At 33.0% G+C, this 18,469-nt stretch overlaps 3 protein-coding genes across 4 annotated transcripts; all 3 read left to right on the forward strand.

The window, feature by feature from the left end:
* The first annotated feature begins 123 nt into the window (after nt 1–123).
* On the forward strand, nt 124–1,459 carry LOC141404273 (isochorismatase domain-containing protein 1-like). 2 transcript variants are annotated; one of them, XM_073987704.1, is made up of 4 exons: nt 124–279; nt 460–622; nt 706–915; nt 987–1,459. In XM_073987704.1, exons 2-4 carry the CDS (start codon nt 500–502, stop codon nt 1,254–1,256), a joined length of 603 nt encoding a protein of 200 aa, XP_073843805.1. In that variant the 5' UTR covers nt 124–279; nt 460–499; the 3' UTR covers nt 1,257–1,459. The 2 variants fall into 2 exon arrangements, with proteins under 2 accessions (XP_073843805.1, XP_073843804.1); XM_073987703.1 differs by having other exon boundaries at nt 128–279; nt 428–622.
* Nucleotides 1,460–5,030: 3,571 nt separating this feature from the next.
* LOC141401739 (isochorismatase domain-containing protein 1-like) lies at nt 5,031–5,815 on the forward strand. Its single transcript, XM_073982139.1, has 2 exons — nt 5,031–5,263; nt 5,335–5,815. Exons 1-2 carry the CDS (start codon nt 5,183–5,185, stop codon nt 5,602–5,604), a joined length of 351 nt encoding a protein of 116 aa, XP_073838240.1. The 5' UTR covers nt 5,031–5,182; the 3' UTR covers nt 5,605–5,815.
* Nucleotides 5,816–11,094: 5,279 nt separating this feature from the next.
* LOC141401805 (protein KRI1 homolog) lies at nt 11,095–14,326 on the forward strand. The gene is made up of 5 exons (XM_073982306.1): nt 11,095–11,346; nt 11,418–11,753; nt 11,809–13,013; nt 13,086–13,249; nt 13,308–14,326. The coding sequence occupies exons 1-5, from the start codon at nt 11,226–11,228 to the stop codon at nt 14,200–14,202; spliced, it is 2,721 nt and encodes a 906-aa protein (XP_073838407.1). The 5' UTR covers nt 11,095–11,225; the 3' UTR covers nt 14,203–14,326.
* Nucleotides 14,327–18,469: the final 4,143 nt, after the last annotated feature.

Consider the following 18,469-nt stretch of genomic DNA (forward strand, 5'->3'; position numbering starts at 1 on the left):
TCGAATGGTAATGCAGTTTCTCTAACAAATAAATGACTCAAAAGCTACACGTTGAAACTTTAATACGAAACTTTCACAGATTTTTGGAGGGAGCGGAGATGAAAGAGCTGCTTCACCTCCGCTCTCAACCAAAAGCTGTGAAAGTTTCCTATGGAAGTTTCAACGTGTAGCTTTAGAGTAACTAATTTAAATTCCAACAACAAATACCCAAAAACATACGACTACATACAAGTGCGAAATTAAAGATTCTTCTCATATTCTGGCTATTTTTAATATTTGGTAAATATTAAGAAAATTTCTTATCATAATTGCTTTCCATTATCATATTCCATATAATTAATTATTATTCTCAATATAATTTATCAACTTTATATAACAAATAATGCAAGGCACTTGTTCATGTATTTGGTTATTTAATTGATTATAGAATTTCTATTCGTTTCTGTTTGTCTTGTCCAGTCTGGTTTCCGCTTCACCAAGAGTACTATAAATTAAGATCATGGCATCCCGTCTACGTCACTTGAATCCAAAGAAAACCCTATTCCTGTTGTGTGACATACAGGAAAAGTTTCGTCCTGGTATGCCGTTATTTTCTAATGCTATCATAAATGCTTCCAAGTTGGTGAGTGACCTTTAGCGTTGACATTTGTATAATTGAAAACTTGCAACTACGAAGACTCAATAATATTGTTTATTTTCTTTTAGACCAAAGCCGGCAAAGAATTAAGCATACCCTTGATCTGCACCGAACATTACCCAGAGAAACTTGGAAAAACTGTATCTGACATTGATATCAGTCATGCTAAAGCTGTCATTCCCAAAACCCGCTTCAGCATGGTTGTTCCAGAATTGGAAGCAAAAGTGAAGGAAATATTTGGTGATAAACCCGATGATGTTGTACTCTATGGATTGGAGGTAATTTCTGTGATAAATTAATTTTGAAAATCGTGCATTTATGGTTTTATTATTCCTTTCTAATCATTTAGTCTCATATATGTATCGAACAAACTGCCATCGATCTAATGGAAAAGAATATTAATGTATTCCTTGTTGCCGACTGTGTAGTATCTCGTCTTAATCAGGATCGTGATCTGGCTCTTGAAAGATTGCGCAATGCCGGCTGTGTGGTGACAACAAGTGAAAGTGTAATTTTCAATTTGATGCGTGATAAAGACCATCCTAAATTTGATGTTGTTCGTAAATTTGTAAATAGCCCCTCCGTGGATATGCAGCTGGCCAAAACTTCTAAACTATAAATGATTAGAAAACAGAACAGAAAACAGTTTTGAATGTGTACATCATGAAAAATATTCTTGATTCTTTATATAATTGTATTCCAAGTTTGTAAAATATGTTCATATGTATGTAAAAAGTAATTTCTCTTACACTGCATTTATATAATAAAACCTATATTAAAATAAATAAATGTAAATTTGTGCAGCAAAAATCATGGCAAAAATATGCACTATTTAATGTTTTTTATACATACATATTTCAGTACTGCACTACGATAACAATTTATCCTTTGATATCGAAAAATAGTAGTAATTAGTATAAAATGTTATCTAAAAAATTAAATGCATACCTTTCGTGCGTACGTTTCTTTTCGGTATTAAATGCATACCTTTAGTTCTAAAATGTACATAAATCATCACGACTAAGAATGGTGGGATTAGATATATGAAGTGCAGATATTGAGGACGTTACTATGTCCAGTCTATCCGAAATGCAAAAGGATGTTGGTTTTGAAGTATTCAATATAATACATCTTCATGAGAGGAGCTATCACATTCATCCTATATAATCGATAAGCAGCAAACTGTTTGTACCTATGTGCATATGTCTAGGGCAACGAAAGAGGAGATGCCTAATGATCCCAGTATAAATAGTATTGCCCTACCACTTTTGTCAATGAAAAAAGCATTGACTTGGCGTAATCCTACAACATAAGGCCAGAAGATTTGGATCTCTATCATTTTCCTCTATACCCAACAAAACCTACTGACCCTACCGATAGTTTTCAAGACTGACAATTTTTGATCCATAAGATGTTATCCATCTACCCGTAGTCTCTGTGGTTTCCCTTTTTAATTCCAAAGCTTTCAGTGGGAGGAATATGAGTTCCCCAAAAATTCTCATACTACATGTGACTCTGGATATATTCTTCTGTTCAGTAAAATTTCAACCATCGTGCGTTGGGACTGGATTCTTGTTCTATGAAAATTTGAAATGAAAAATATTTCCTTTATAATTTTTTTCATTTTACAGTTTTTTCCTTTAAGCCAAAATCTATAGCTCTGCGTGTTGCGTGTGCGTTCAAAAATACAAAAACAAAATACATGTATTTCAATTTGAATTACATGTATTTTGTTTTTGTATTTTTGAACGCACACGCAACACGCAGAGCTATAGGTTTGGCCCTTATAAAAGTTTTCATTTCACATTTTCATAGAAACAGAATTGAGCGCCTGGGGCTGGATTCTTGTTCTATGAAAATTTGAAATGAAAAATATTTCCTTTCATGGTTTAATAAGAAAGGTTAGCCAAAGCTTCATGTCAATTTAATTTTTTTCATTCGAGTATGCCTAAAACTTCAAAACAATATAAACAAAATGTGTGTGTGGTGTTTGAATAATATGCCAAACAATTTTAAAAACAATCGAATTCAATAATTTTTAAAATTGTTTTTAGACAATTTGTATGGAAGAAATTGGTGAGATTTGCATTGAAACAATCAGTTTATCATATTCACAACTCGATTATGTGGAGAAATCTTAACTCTTAATTCATTTTTCGCATTTTTTATAAAATGCTCAAAAAATGCATTGTAAACAAACCCACTTGTTGCTTTTATTTTGAAGTTTTAGGAATTCAAGAAAAACAAGGGTTCTATAGATTTTTTTAATTTAAATCTACCTCTTTACTTATACCATGTTTCCTTTATAACTTTTTTCATTTGACAGATTTTTCCTTTATAAAAGTTTTCATTTCACATTTTCATAGAAATAGAATTGAGCCCCTGGATTGCACGTTGCATCAAAGTTATTTATACCCCGATTACACTTACACTTAACCTGACTAACTCAGTCTAAATTATAGTACACATTGACAAGCAAAACTGACAGTCATCGAGGTCTATTTCGTGAATATCAAAGCCTAATTGAAAAATTTCTTTTATAATCTCTAAATAATACCGTAAATATTGTATTTCAAACGTTTTTAGCAAAATAAAAGTTGTTATTTGCCGGAAAATTGTCCTTAAAGTACGTTGACTGTCAGTTTTGACTGTTAGTGTGTACTCCCCTTAACAATTTTTTTGAGTTACCGCCAGAATTCGGTAAAATTAAAATTCTTATAACTTTTTATGCACCTTATCGTTAATTACCGAATAACGATAAGGCGCATAAAAAGTTTATACTGGCATCAAACTGCCCAAATTGATGTCAACGGAGATACAACAGAAGAAATAATGATATCCAAAGGAGTTCGACAAGGATGTGTCTTATCTCCACTACTATTTAATATATACTCTGAAAAAATATTTCAAGAAGCATTTTTAAATATTCAAGAAGGTATAAAAATCAGAAATAAATATATGAACAACATCCGATACGCCGACGACACCACTATTCTGCCTGATACTATGTCGGGACTACAAAGTCTTATGAACAGACTCACTGAATATAGCGAAAAATATGGGCTAAAATTAATATCCAAATGACTGAGTTCATGGTGATTAGTAGAAAGAATTCGCACACGGACACATCTTTAATAATACATACAGTTAGGCAAGAAATGTATTGCAAAAACCAAAATTGTAGAAAATTTCATATTAATTGTTAGTTTATGGCAACAAATTATGTAAAAACTATACGGTTTTTTTGCAAATCTCTTGCTATAGGTCCTTACAACCATGGTATAAGTAAAGAGGTAGATTTAAATGAAAAAAATCTATAGAACCCTTGTTTTTCTTGAATTCCTAAAACTTCAAAATAAAAGCAACAAGTGGGTTTGTTTACAATGCATTTTTTGAGCATTTTATAAAAAATGCGAAAAATGAATGAAGAGTTAAGATTTCTCCACATAATCGAGTTGTGAATATGATAAACTGATTGTTTCAATGCAAATCTCACCAATTTCTTCCATACAAATTGTCTAAAAACAATTTTAAAAATTATTGAATTCGATTGTTTTTAAAATTGTTTGGCATATTATTCAAACACCACACACACATACACATTTTGTTTATATTGTTTTGAAGTTTTAGGCATACTCGAATGAAAAAAATTAAATTGACATACCTTTCTTATTAAACCATGCTTACAACAATATTCCGTCGAAAAATGCAAAGGTTATTTGCGATTTATAAAAAATACGCTCAAAAATAAGAATTAACTACTACTTGGGGGTGACAATAAAAGTATTGCAAAAATTACCAAATCGATGGTTTCTTCGAGAATTACCAAAGGTGTGTTCCTTAATGAGTTGTCTATCCACTTTGGACAGTCATTGGAGCATTAATGAGCTTAGTTAAACCAAAAATTAAGGCTCGGTATGTTCCACTCTAAGGATACTGGTTCCCCGATTTTTAGTAAATCTTGATCCTACGTTGGAGGATGTTTTTGGATTTTTTTGTTAAATTGGACCCAAACATTTTATGAGGGTTGATATCAGGATGTTGACCCGATGTATTTAAGAGTTTTGTGTTGTTATATTACATCAGCAATTTACACAAATAAGATTAACATGCCATTATCTGGTCTTTGGAATTGTGGTAGTTGACTTTGTTTGAGCTTTTGGGATCGATTTTTCTGACTTTCAGACTAATGACTATTAAATATTTCTTAATGATGTCAGTGGGGATGTCTTCCCAATCATTATTATATCCGTGAACCCAATTTCGCACACTATTTTCCATGGTAAAGAATATAGTACCAAAATATTCGGTATTCCAGCTTCTCCAGTAGCGGTTTTATTTCCATATTTGATGGGTTTTGTATAATTGAAAACTTGCAACTACGAAGACTCAATAATATTGTTTATTTTCTTTTAGACCAAAGCCGGCAAAGAATTAAGCATACCCTTGATCTGCACCGAACATTACCCAGAGAAACTTGGAAAAACTGTATCTGACATTGATATCAGTCATGCTAAAGCTGTCATTCCCAAAACCCGCTTCAGCATGGTTGTTCCAGAATTGGAAGCAAAAGTGAAGGAAATATTTGGTGATAAACCCGATGATGTTGTACTCTATGGATTGGAGGTAATTTCTGTGATAAATTAATTTTGAAAATCGTGCATTTATGGTTTTATTATTCCTTTCTAATCATTTAGTCTCATATATGTATCGAACAAACTGCCATCGATCTAATGGAAAAGAATATTAATGTATTCCTTGTTGCCGACTGTGTAGTATCTCGTCTTAATCAGGATCGTGATCTGGCTCTTGAAAGATTGCGCAATGCCGGCTGTGTGGTGACAACAAGTGAAAGTGTAATTTTCAATTTGATGCGTGATAAAGACCATCCTAAATTTGATGTTGTTCGTAAATTTGTAAATAGCCCCTCCGTGGATATGCAGCTGGCCAAAACTTCTAAACTATAAATGATTAGAAAACAGAACAGAAAACAGTTTTGAATGTGTACATCATGAAAAATATTCTTGATTCTTTATATAATTGTATTCCAAGTTTGTAAAATATGTTCATATGTATGTAAAAAGTAATTTCTCTTACACTGCATTTATATAATAAAACCTATATTAAAATAAATAAATGTAAATTTGTGCAGCAAAAATCATGGCAAAAATATGCCATTATCTGGTCTTTGGAATTGTGGTAGTTGACTTTGTTTGAGCTTTTGGGATCGATTTTTCTGACTTTCAGACTAATGACTATTAAATATTTCTTAATGATGTCAGTGGGGATGTCTTCCCAATCATTATTATATCCGTGAACCCAATTTCGCACACTATTTTCCATGGTAAAGAATATAGTACCAAAATATTCGGTATTCCAGCTTCTCCAGTAGCGGTTTTATTTCCATATTTGATGGGTTTTATTGGATTTGGCGCAATTTTTTGGATTTATTATGATAGCAGAGGATAATATCTATCCACTTAGTAAAAATTAAATCATATCAATACCATTGAGAGACGAAATAGTGCTCTGTCGTAGGTCGTTCCAAAATACTACACTGGTGTCAGTTTTTTCCATATACTTTCCAGAGGTATTTCGAAGTTCTCAAAGCCAAAATCGGACTGTTTTGCATTGTTCCATTTTCCTACAATACATATTGAGTCAAATATTCATTCTTTGCCTACTTGCCTGTGGCCTTGTTAATATGGTCCCATGCGTTTTTTACCTGTCTGAAGACCCTCCATGACGTCATTTTTTATCACTGAACTTTATTACATTCAATACTGTTAGTGTATTATTAGCCGCAAAAGTCATAAAAATACATAATGACCGCAAAAATTTGCAAAAATTTTATAGTTTTATAGTACTGATTTTCCCGTTGCAATACTTTTATTGCCACCCCCAAGTAGTAGTTAATTATTATTTTTGACCGTATTTGTTATAAATCGCAAATAACCTTTGCATATGTTGACGGAATATTGTTGGAAGGACCTATAGCAAGAGATTTGCACAAAAAACCGTATAGTTTTTACATAATTTGTTGCCATAAACGAACAATAAATATGAATTTTTCTACAATTTTGGTTTTTGCAATACATTTCTTGCCTAAGTCCCAATTTACATTAGGCGAGTTTACTTGCGGCAATTGTCAGTTTGTAGTTTAGAGAGGGGGCTGAGAGGCAAAGGGTTACCATATGCCTCACCTCTCTCTCCTACAAAATGACAATTGCCGCAAGTAAGCTCGCCCAATGTAAATTGGGACTAACTGTATGTAACTCAACTATTGAAAGAGTAAAATCCCTGTAGGAAGTGTGGGGTCATGTGTTGACATGTCGCCACTTTGTCTACTAATATGGTGACAAAGTCAACACTTTGTCACCAGGTTGTCAACTATTGATACCTTTACCTTAATAAGAAGAAGCATTGTGTATATTGACAGATGATAGCCCAACGAAGATCCTTTTTTAATTTTCTTAATTGTTTGACGTAAAATAATTTTTGCTGTTGGTGAAAAAGTGTTTTTGTAAAAATCAATAAAATATCGTGAAAACTTAAAGCATATAATTTCAAAAACAAGTATGAGCAAATAAAAATATAAAAGACATGTAAAAAATAAACAATTCTATAGCAAAGTACGAATTCTGAGGCGACTAACAACATTTGTGGTGAAATTTTGACAATTAGACATTATGTGGAACCTTTAGGGAAGATTGTGGAGCCTGATGTATATATTGTCCCGTCTCGTTGGAAATGCTGAATGCAACTAAACATAATAATGAATTACAATGTTGAAGAATTATTTGGCAAAAATCGATTGTGAGATTTTTCCAATGTTATACAGCTGTAATAGGCAAGCAAATTTAAGGACATATTTTTTATTTATGTTTATTTATACATGTTTATTCTTTTCAATTTCTAGATGTTATATCAACATTTAGCGAATCGCCTGATAAAACGTTAAGTGCAACAGAAGAAGAACTATATTAAGCAGACAAGTCATTGGTGCGACTTTGCCAAGAAAATAAATCGAAAACGTTTTTGTATTATTTATATGTTAAAATGTTTAAGAAGCCTTGAAAACATTGTCTTTATTTACTAATTTTTACTTATGTGGAATCTTTGGCTTAGCCATTTAAAAAGATAAAAATACTGTAATACGCAATTTGTACATTTTTTCATTTTCAATATTATTTGTTTTATTCTTTAAGGAAATATAGTATTTAAATAAATGTGTAGCTTCATCTTCTTATTAAACGTACTATATTGCTGTTTTATCTATGAAAAGTTCCAAATAAGCTAAAAAATTTAGTATTGAAAATCTGGTACTATTGACTCACTACCTCCAATGTCTATACTGACTCACTACCTCCATTGTCTATACTGACTTACTACTTCCAATGTCTATACTGACTCACTACCTCCAATGTCAACACATGGTTCCTCAGGAACTATTGACATACTAGTTCCATTGTCAGTACTGACTTTCGAATGACACGTTCATATAAAATGTCTATAGGAAATTACATTAGTTGTCTACAGTTTGTCAGTAGTACTGTTGACAATGTCAGTAGTAAGTCAGTATAGATTCACTATTGACATTTCCTACAGGGATGTTTTAAATACTTAGGCGTTCTAATTAATGAGGAATGGGACAACAGCAAAGAAATTAAATGCAGAATAGAGATGGTAAAGGACGCGTCCAAATATAAAAAAGCGTTAACAAGCCATAACATAAATTGCTATATGCAGTTGAAATTTGGACCATTAAAGCTTAAAACAGATACAACGTTTGATTAAAGTTTTGCGTTGGGCGTCGAGAAAAAAACAACAACAACACGGCGACGACGACACCAAAGTCCAGCGTTTATTTGTTTATCGGCATATATTTCAAATGAATTTGAATTTTTCGGCATCATGCCCATCAGTGTAAAAACGGCCAAAACGACACAAAACTTTACCCAAACGTTGTATGTGGTTTCAGCTTAAAGCTGTAGACATTAAAAGATTCGAGGCATTTGACATATGGGTTTACAGAAGAATACTAAAAATAACCTGGACAGCTCACATATCGAACGAAGAGGTTCTCAGAAGAATGAACCGCACCCGAGAACTTACAACGCATATTAAAAAAGAAAAAGAGAGCAAACCTAGGAATCCCAAATATAAACAAATTCAATTTATTCTCCTAGCAAATATAGAAGATAGAAATTCCAGAGGTAGAAAAGAAACTGTCTGGCTCAAGAACATACTGCAATGGACCGGATATCATAATGCAGACCACCTTATCAACACATCACGAAATAGAGAACTCTTTAGTCAAATCATAAATAACATTTAATGAAAATAGAAACTATGTAAAACTCCGTACACACTACAGCTTTTTGCCGGGTTAACCTTCTTTATGAGGATTTGTTTGACATATAACAATGGAATTGACATTTAAAACCCAGTGGGTTTGTTAAATCCGGTTATATGATCGCTAATATAATTGTATGATCGCTAATATTCGAAAATCGAATAAGCAAATAAAGAAGAAGAACGATATTTTTCGGTAAGTTAGCGACCAAAAGAAAGTAGTCGTAAATCTCTACCGGTAGCAACAGTGTTGCCAACTTTTATTTTAACTTTTCATTCATAATTTTGTTTTTTAATTTTACCGACATTTGTCGGTAACTCAAAAAATGAGTTACAGAATTGCACTACTAGAGCATATAAAATATTCCACAACAGCTGGGCTTACTCACCTGGTAATTGTTCCATGGAATTAACTTCGAAACTAAATTTCATGGAAGTGGTTCCATGCTATGCCATGATTCATTGGATATTTTGCATAATGCCTGTTCCAGAACTACTACCATTGTTTTTCCATGGCAAAGCCAACCAAGGAATATGCATCGGCGATGTAAAATGTCGAAATTTGGTGCTCAAAATTGTTTCTACCTTTTTAATTGTACCATGGCCATGGTACAATTACAAAGGTAGATGCATCGCCGAATTGCTACAACAAAGCAACTTTTTTTGTAATGTAAACTGTCAAAATTTTCGCCAAATGGTCTCTTGTTGTCTCTTTTTATCGCTTGTGTTTGTCTATAAAGTGTAGACATGCTATCTCTTACTTACCGAATTATATGGTTTTTTGCTAGAGTTGTTAACATCTATTTCAATTGAACGACCTAGTTCACAATATAGTTCAGTGGACACCGGTTATTTTCAAGAACGAACTGCGAATGAGTTATATTATCTCTTTGTGTTTATGAAATAAATCATACGCAAGCGAACTATGGTACTGAACTAGTTCAGTAGATTTAACAACTCTATTTTTTGCATGGTACATGGTACAATTACTTAGGTAGAAGCATAGGCGAATTGCTACAACAAAGCATCTTTTTTTGTAATGTAAAATGCATGGTACAATAAGAAAGGTAGATGCAACGGCGAATTGCTACAACAAAGCAACTTTTTTGTAATGTAAACTGTCAACATTTTCGCCAAATGGTCTCTTGTTGTCTCTTTTTATCGCTTGTGTAGTGTAGACATACTATCTCTTTCTTACCGAATCATATGGTTTTTCGTTTTGATTTTTCATGGCGAATTCATAGTTTTTTGACGTTTTAGATTCGATCAGCTGGGCTGAGGCATCTACCTTTCTAATTGTACCATGGTAAAATGTCAAAATTTTCGCCAAATGTTATTTTGTTATCTCTTTTTATCGCATGTGTTTTTCTATAAAGCGAACATATTCTATCTCTTACTTACCAAATCATATGGTTTTTGTTTTGATTTTTCATGGCGAATTCCTAGTTTTTTTTGACGTTTTAGATTCGATCAGCTGGGCTGAGGCATCTACCTTTGTAATTGTAACATGGTTTTTTGTTTTGATTTTTCATGGCGAATAGAGTTGTTCAATCTACTGAACTAGTTCAGTACCATAGTTCGCTTGCGTATGATTTATTTCATAAACACAAAGAGATAATATAACTCATTCGCAGTTCGTTCTTGAAAATGACCGGTGTCCACTGAACTATATTGTGAACTAGGTCGTTCAATTGAACTAGATGTTAACAACTCTAATTAACCCCCCGTTTACACATGCAAGTGGCAGTTCGAAAAACACAAATACACTCACACATATTCATTGCCACACCAACTAACAACCTCACTGCCGACAAAATTTTCTTGTCAGTAATCAATGTAAGTGCTTTGAAAGTAACTTCAATTTTTTTCCGAACGTCTACACATGCAAGTGTCAGTTCGAAAAAATTGAAGTTTCGACTATAATATGTATACACAACTGTCTGCAAGTTACTTGCATGTGTAATCCTTGGGTAATTGGCCATGTTTCGGATTAGTTTTCATTTGACGTACACGCAAAGCAATTGACAGTTGAAAACCACTCGATTTCGATTGAACTAGATTAACGAAAGGAACTAAATGAACGATAGAGCCGAATATAGTTTAAATCGTTCTTTCGTAGGAATATCATTTGAACTACACAACTCTACTGAACACGTGCTACATACATACAAACAATTTATTAAAGTTATTAAAAGGATAATTAATATTATTTTAATTAAATTGCACATTCAAAATGAGTAAAAAACTATTTGATGACAGTGATGACAATACGGAAGATCATTTTCAATTGAATACAAATGAAGGATATGCCAAAACCTACAATCATCTGAGAAAAAAAGAGCTTCTTCAGAAATGTAAGCATAACGAAACGAGATAACAGACACATTTTACAAAATGACCGTTTTATATTTCTAATTTTCCCCAGTTAAAGACAAAGGTTTAAATGACTACGATTCGGAATCGTCGAGCGATTCAGATTCCTCGGAAGAAGATGAGGTCTTGGATCCTACTTTTGATCAAGAATTCCTGAGTACATTGGCGTCATTGAAGAGCAAAGATCCAAAAATTTACGATAAGCAAGTGAAATTTTTCGAAAAGGTCAATAAGCAAATTGGTGAAGATGGTTCTGAGGACGATGGAGGCGGATCAGGTGATGAAAAGAACAAAGTTGGGAAACAAAAGAAAAACAAACCGGTAACACTAAAGGATTATGAGAGGAAAATCATTTTGGAAAAGGGTGGAAAATTTGTTGATGATGATGGTAAGTAAAGCTTGAAAAAATTGGAGCAGAGTTTTAACATGGCTGTAATTTTCAGATTCTGATGAGGATGAAACAAGAAATCAGAATCGTGCAGCCTCGCCAACTGTAGTTGAGGAAGAACGCCGCCTAAGAGAGGAATTCAAGAAAGTCATGAATTCTGATGACTCGGAAGACGAAGAATTTGGTGGCATTTTTAAGAAACGGGAAAAAACAAAGGCTGAAGAAGAAAAGGAAGAGGAAGACTATCTGAAATGGTTAGCCGGTAAAAAGGACTCCATAGAGAAAGATGCTCAAGAAAAACTTAAACCGCTTAAAACCTATTGGAACAGTGATAATTTGCCGTCAAGTGAAAAGTTTCTGCGGGACTATATTTTAAACAAGGGTTACACTGAAGCAGAAAACTATTCCGAAATTCCAACATATGAGGAAATTGTCGGCGATCCTGCTCCTCTCTCGGAGGACGAGCAGGAGCTTGAGAAACAAGCCGAATTCGAGCATAAATTCAATTTTCGCTTTGAAGATCCCGATCAAGAGTTCATTAAAAGATATCCTCGTACTGTGGAATCGTCTGTTAGGCGAACAGACGATAAGCGAAAACAAAAACGTCAGGAAATCAAAGAACGCAAACAGCAGGAAAAGCAAGAAAAGATGAAGGAAATAGAAATGATTAAAGAGATGAAACGCAAAGAAATTCAAGAGAAAATTGAAAAACTTAAAAAGGTTACAGGAAATGATGAGCTGGGCTTCAAAGACGATGATCTTGATGATGAATTCGATCCCGAAGCCCACGATCGTCGTATGCGGGAGCTATTCAATGATGATTACTATCAGGTCGATGAGGGAGAAGAAAAACCAGAATGTCCTTCAGACATAGATGAATTGAAAATCGAGGACTGGGACAATTATGACCCACAACAAGATTGGGAAGGTGCTGATGGTGAGGATGATTATGAGCCACATTGTGAAGATGATGATTTCAATATGGACTGTGATTATGACCCTGCCAAGGCTAAAGAACAGTTACAAAAGGAGTTAATTGAAAACACCAAAACACGTAAAGGGCGTAAAGGTCGACGGGACCGTTTTATGGCCATAATTAAAGCTGAAAAGCCTGTGTTTGATCCTCAAGATGAGAAAACATATGAAGAATATATAGATGAGTATTATAAATTGGATTGTGAGGATATCATTGGTGATTTGCCATGTCGATTTAAATATGTTGAAACCACACCAAATGATTTCGGTCTAACCATAGAGGAGGTAAGGACAATTTATTTGTTGCCTTGTTTATTTCAGCCATCATGAAAACCATGTTTTTGTCATTCTATTCAGATCCTCTTGGCCAAAAACAAGGAACTTAATCAATGGGCTAGTTTGAAAAAGGCTATACAAATACGACCGGAACAAGTAGAGAAAAAGGAGCAAAGGCTTTACAAACTAAAAGCAAAAAATGAAGAGCTGAAAAGAAAGATTTTCAAAAGCTTATATGGAGAAGGGTATGAATGACAAATAACATAAACTTTATATCTTTTAATAATCTTGTTTACATTTTAGATCTGACAATGAAGAAGAAGAACAGGAAGTTAAAAACAAAACAAAAACGGAAAGAAATACAACAAAGGATAGTATAAAACCAAATAATGATACATCCGAATCGAAAAAGAACAAGAAGAAAAGGAAACGTAAAGCTCAAAATGCGGCATTAGCTTCAAATGTTACAACTGCCGCAGGTGATGCGGAAAATTTGGCAAAAACAGCAACAAACAACACTTCAACAGAGGAACCTCTAGAGAAAAAGACAAAAATTGAGGAGACCACATTGGCAGGAGTGCCGTCCACAACAAATACAGGAAATGATAGCGAAGTTACGAAAAAGAAGAGAAATAAAAAGAAGAAGAAAACACAAAATGGAAGTGTTTCTTTGGCTAATGAAAAACCTGATACCAACAATGGGCAAAATTATCAAACATCTACACCAAAAGATAATCAACAAAAGGCAGTGAAGGAAGATTCTGCTCCATCTAAAGACAATCAGCGAAGCAATAAACCAATCATTGCACCAGCGAAAAACAAACCGCAAAAACAAGGAAATAATCCATTCAATAATAAGAGTAATACACAAAACGTTTCCAAAAACAAAAATCTGCCATCAATGGGTGGTAATCCCTTCAATGGAACCCCGAATAAATCAACTAATGAAACTTTGCCTCCCTTGCGTCAAAATAAAAAGAAATCGAAGCCACTCAATGGTTCATTTAAACCCAAGTTCGGTGGTAACAACAAAAAACCATTTAAGGCTAAGCTTAATAAAACTCACAATTCAAATGGTGATTCGACCAATATTAGTGATGAACGATTAAAGGCTTATGGCATTAATCCTAAAAAATTCCATAAAAAGCAAAAATATGGAGGTGGAGCTAATAAACAACAACAACAGAAACAAAACTAAATTTTATTTATTTTATTGTTATATGTTTGTAAATGTAAATATTTAGCTTAGTTGTTTTATTATTTTTATTTTACAGTAAAGTGTAAAATTTTGAGAATAAATTATATATTTTTATAAAAAAAAATATTTTTTAATATAATTATTAATAATAATTAAATTAATTAAAAAATATCACAAATAATGGACTTGCCGCCTAAAAAGGCAAAAACTTAAAAATATATTTTTAATTTTTTGCTGTCTAACTACATTTTTGAGTCTATTCCGTATTGCGACCAGCGTCGAGTCGCGTTACCAGTTGCAAATTTTACATTACGGATGGCTACAGAGTTCATATTCGGGCGACAACAAAGTCCCGGTCCTCCACACTAGCGTGAATTTCATTAAAAAATTTCATGAAATTAGGTGTTCTTAAATCGAATTCCCCACTACAGCAATTTTATGATTTTACTCTACATTGGAGGTCGATCTAGAGACGCATAATTTCATGCAATTTTTTCAATGAAATCACTCTAGTGTGGACCGGGACAAAGTAGCAGTTGCCGTGCATGTTTACAAGTGAATAAAAACAATAAATTGAAACATAAATAACATTTTCATTTGTTTTAAATGAATTTGTTTAATATTACATACATACGTTCTTGGTGTTTGTGTACTTATAGTGGTAACATTTAAAGCAATTTGAAATGCTGGTTGAAAAAATTGAAGCCCGCCCAAATGTAGCTCCTGTGTCCAGACTTGACAAAACTAAGGCCACTTTTTAAAAGGTATGGAAGGATGTTGCAGAGCAATTAAATAGTTGTGGTCCACCAACCCGTACAGCAGATGAATGGCACAGAGTGTGGATTCATTTTAACCCACTTAGCGCCGAGATTTTTTCGAGAAAACATAAAATTTGTATTGAAACTTATATTTCTGAGACTTTTTAAACATTAAAAAAATAACTTTTTTTCTAAAACTTATAGTTTTCCTGCAATCGGGCCTTCTTTTAAAAGTGCCAAAAACTTTGGAGGGTAATATAGGCGTATCCCTATATGCCAACCCCTTGGTTTTTGATTGAGACAATACTCTTACTATATTCAAATCCCTGACTATATGATTCTAACATATATGATTAAAATTATTTACATTTTTCATCAAAAGTCGAAAATTACAAAAAGGTCGACTTTTTTGAATAGCTTGGGTTTTAGGCCAATTACGTGGAAATGCATAGGTCAAATAAAGCTTTATAAGCGTGAAATGACAGATAACAGACAATACTATAACAAAATGCAAAAACCCCACAACAATATTCGAACAAACCAGGGCACAGAGGGGAAATGTATGTTAAAAATTGATCAAAACTCCTAGCAAACTCATTTGTAGTCCGATTGACGTAAATTTTGGCACATATCATATTTACGGCAAAAAGATTAACACTACAGAAAATAGTGAGAATTGGTCCAGATTAAGATACAGCTCCCATATATATTGGCATCCGAGTTTAGATAAATCATACACACAAACGCTATATACATTTGAAAGAAGCGGAAAACATTCAAACTTAGCCGATGTAAAGCATGCTTAATTTGGTCCAAATCTGTTCAGATTTATTTGTAGTCTCAACATATATATTTTTATTTCACATTTTGTTAAAGTTGCACAAAAGTCACAATATACCTCAGATCACGATTATATTTGATAAAATGTATCCTAAATTTTCACTAGGACTATGTAGATAGGATTTAGATCAAATCGGTTCAGATGTACATGTAGCTTCCATATATGGTAAAAACCAAAAATGTTTTGAATCCGAGTTTCACCCTTTAAGAATTCGCGAACTGTTAATATGTTGTACATACATATATAGTATGACTAAAATTCTTTAAAATTATGTTTTTTATTAGGAATCCTATAATGACCATTAAATTTACGTGGAAGATGTGTTGACTAGAGTTGGGCAATCTCGTTCAATTGAACGATTCGGATCACTGTCCTCGTTCAAAAACGAATGAGTAACATCATAAAAACCAACGTCTGAAATTAAGTATACGCAGTTTTGTCAAAGAAATTACCGGTGCCCATTGAACGAGATAGTGATCTGGATCTTTCAATTGAACGAGATTGCCCAACTCTTGTGTTGACATCAATGTAGAAAAATGGGTAAACATGGGTTAACCATTTTTTTTATTTTCTCTTCCGATTTCTGGCTTAACCGTACATTTTATAGACATATGCCCAAAGAATACTCCATGGGCAACATGATACTAGTGTATGATTTTCCGATATATTCACTGCCGGAATTTCGTTTTTTAATTGTTTTAATAATCCGGACGAGCAACCAGATAATATTCAAAACTCATAATAGGATTATAGGACACGTGATTTTACTTCGTTTAATGAATTAATTGGAGTCCAAAATTGAATGCGAGAATTTTCTTAAAAAACCCTATTTGTTGCAAGTAAAATTTACAAGTCTCATTAAATTTCCCTTGAACCCAGCGCGAATTTAGTTTTTTTTACACGACGGATCTAATGAAAGTAGGAAAATCTGCAAAAAATATAATTTGACAATCCCGCGTACTTATGCGCGATTTTCTTTGAAAATTTTTACATATGTATATGGAGTCCTTTGTACATGTCATACAACCACCACTATGTGGCATTTATGCTTCGCCTTTGGTAGAGGCTCTTCAGACATATCGTCTGTGGAGCGGCTTTTCTGTCATCAAACTTTTCTTCTTTCAAATGATTTGTTTGTTTTTTACAACAACAATGGGTATTTGCCCATTTAGTTGTGCTTTCATGACAAACGATTAGCGCTCCCTTTTTAATTTTCATATTTTTTGAATTATTGTAAGTGGAATGAATATTACTCTTAATTTCCTATCATATTATCACAGTAAGTCCCAATTTACATTAGGCGAGTTTACTTGCGGCAATTGTCAGTTTGATGGAGAGAGAGGTGAGGTATATGGTAACCCTTTGCCTCTCAACACCCTCTCTCACCCACAAACTGACAATTGCCGCAAGTAAACTCGCCTAATGTAAATTGGGACTAAGCAACCAACCTTTTTTCCGAATGTTGCAAACATATATACAAATTTAGTTTTTATGGTGAATACGACAGAGAAGAAACAAAATAAGAAGTCCTGGCGAAAGCTGAAACAAAAATCTTTTTACATTTTGAAAAAATATATTGCCTTAAAATTTTCATATTTTGAGCCTAAGTTCAGAAAAATGGATTTTTTTCGGAATGGCGCAAATATGTGCAATTTTTTATGATTAAATCTGATATTTAAGACTTAAGCGCATAAAACTTCAGAAGAAACTATGGTCAGGAAACGACGGGGAAATAGACTATTTCAATATTGAAATTTTAGTTATCTTAAAAATTATCATAAAAAATATGCATGAAAGAGGATATGTATCACCATTGTTAAAGAATAAAGATGCTAAAGCGATCTGAAAAATTTGAAAGCCTATCTTGTTTGGAGACTACAAAACATTAAATTTTGAAAAATATACATTTTCGCGAAAATAATATCCCTTTAATGTTCACCTAATTTCTTAGTATTCGAACATGTACTTTTTATTTTCAGAAATAAAAGTTGCGGATGGTTATTGCAAATGTAGAAAAGAGTCAGGTTTCTGTTTATCGAAAAAATTTTAATAAAAAAAAACATTTTTATATTTTGAGTTTTGAGCAACTTTAGGCCCCTCTGTGCACGGGCCTAATTCTCGCATACGTGATCGAGTCATTTCGACCGATATTTTCAGTAGTTGGATTACGGCATCCGTTGTCGAATACACTTTCGAGTAGAATCTTGCGAGGTTTTGCCCGCCACACATCTGCTGTCGAAATTATTATTTTTGTGCACAAAACGAACTTTAACGAAACATTTTGCAATAAAACTAATCAAAATCAAATACTAATGATTTTTTCCAATAAAATGAGTAAAAACACTAGACAAAAAGGGTCTGTTTCTTAAAAATTAAAAAATATATTCTCCAATGACAGGGTACCTATTCTGTAACTTTTCAACAACTTTACTCATTGTTTATTTTACAACAATTTCATTTGTTTGTTTTGTAGTTGTTACAAAAACAAAAGAAATTTAAACAATATCGATAGTTGTTAAAGGTTACAGAATAGACCTACAGAATGCGATTTTTATATTTTTACATAGTGGAATTTATTTCGGGTCACTATTACTTTTAATTTTTCAAAATTTTCTATTACTTTATACAATTTAATGTTTTCATTTAATTTTACGAGAAACTTGCCACA

This window comes from Musca autumnalis, unplaced genomic scaffold (genome assembly GCF_047663935.1).
Source record: "Musca autumnalis isolate F117 unplaced genomic scaffold, ASM4766393v1 scaffold_4, whole genome shotgun sequence".
In the NCBI taxonomy this organism is placed as follows: Eukaryota; Metazoa; Arthropoda; class Insecta; order Diptera; family Muscidae; genus Musca; species Musca autumnalis.

Coding starts and splice junctions, on each gene's coding strand:
- LOC141404273 (XM_073987704.1), top strand. CDS start 500: ATGGCATCCCGTCTACGTCACTTGAATCCAAAGAAAACCCTATTCCTG. Junction 623..705: donor TCATAAATGCTTCCAAGTTG/GTGAGTGACCTT, acceptor ATTTTCTTTTAG/ACCAAAGCCGGCAAAGAATT. Junction 916..986: donor TTGTACTCTATGGATTGGAG/GTAATTTCTGTG, acceptor CTAATCATTTAG/TCTCATATATGTATCGAACA.
- LOC141401739 (XM_073982139.1), top strand. CDS start 5,183: ATGGTTGTTCCAGAATTGGAAGCAAAAGTGAAGGAAATATTTGGTGAT. Junction 5,264..5,334: donor TTGTACTCTATGGATTGGAG/GTAATTTCTGTG, acceptor CTAATCATTTAG/TCTCATATATGTATCGAACA.
- LOC141401805 (XM_073982306.1), top strand. CDS start 11,226: ATGAGTAAAAAACTATTTGATGACAGTGATGACAATACGGAAGATCAT. Junction 11,754..11,808: donor AAAATTTGTTGATGATGATG/GTAAGTAAAGCT, acceptor TGTAATTTTCAG/ATTCTGATGAGGATGAAACA. Junction 13,014..13,085: donor TCGGTCTAACCATAGAGGAG/GTAAGGACAATT, acceptor CATTCTATTCAG/ATCCTCTTGGCCAAAAACAA.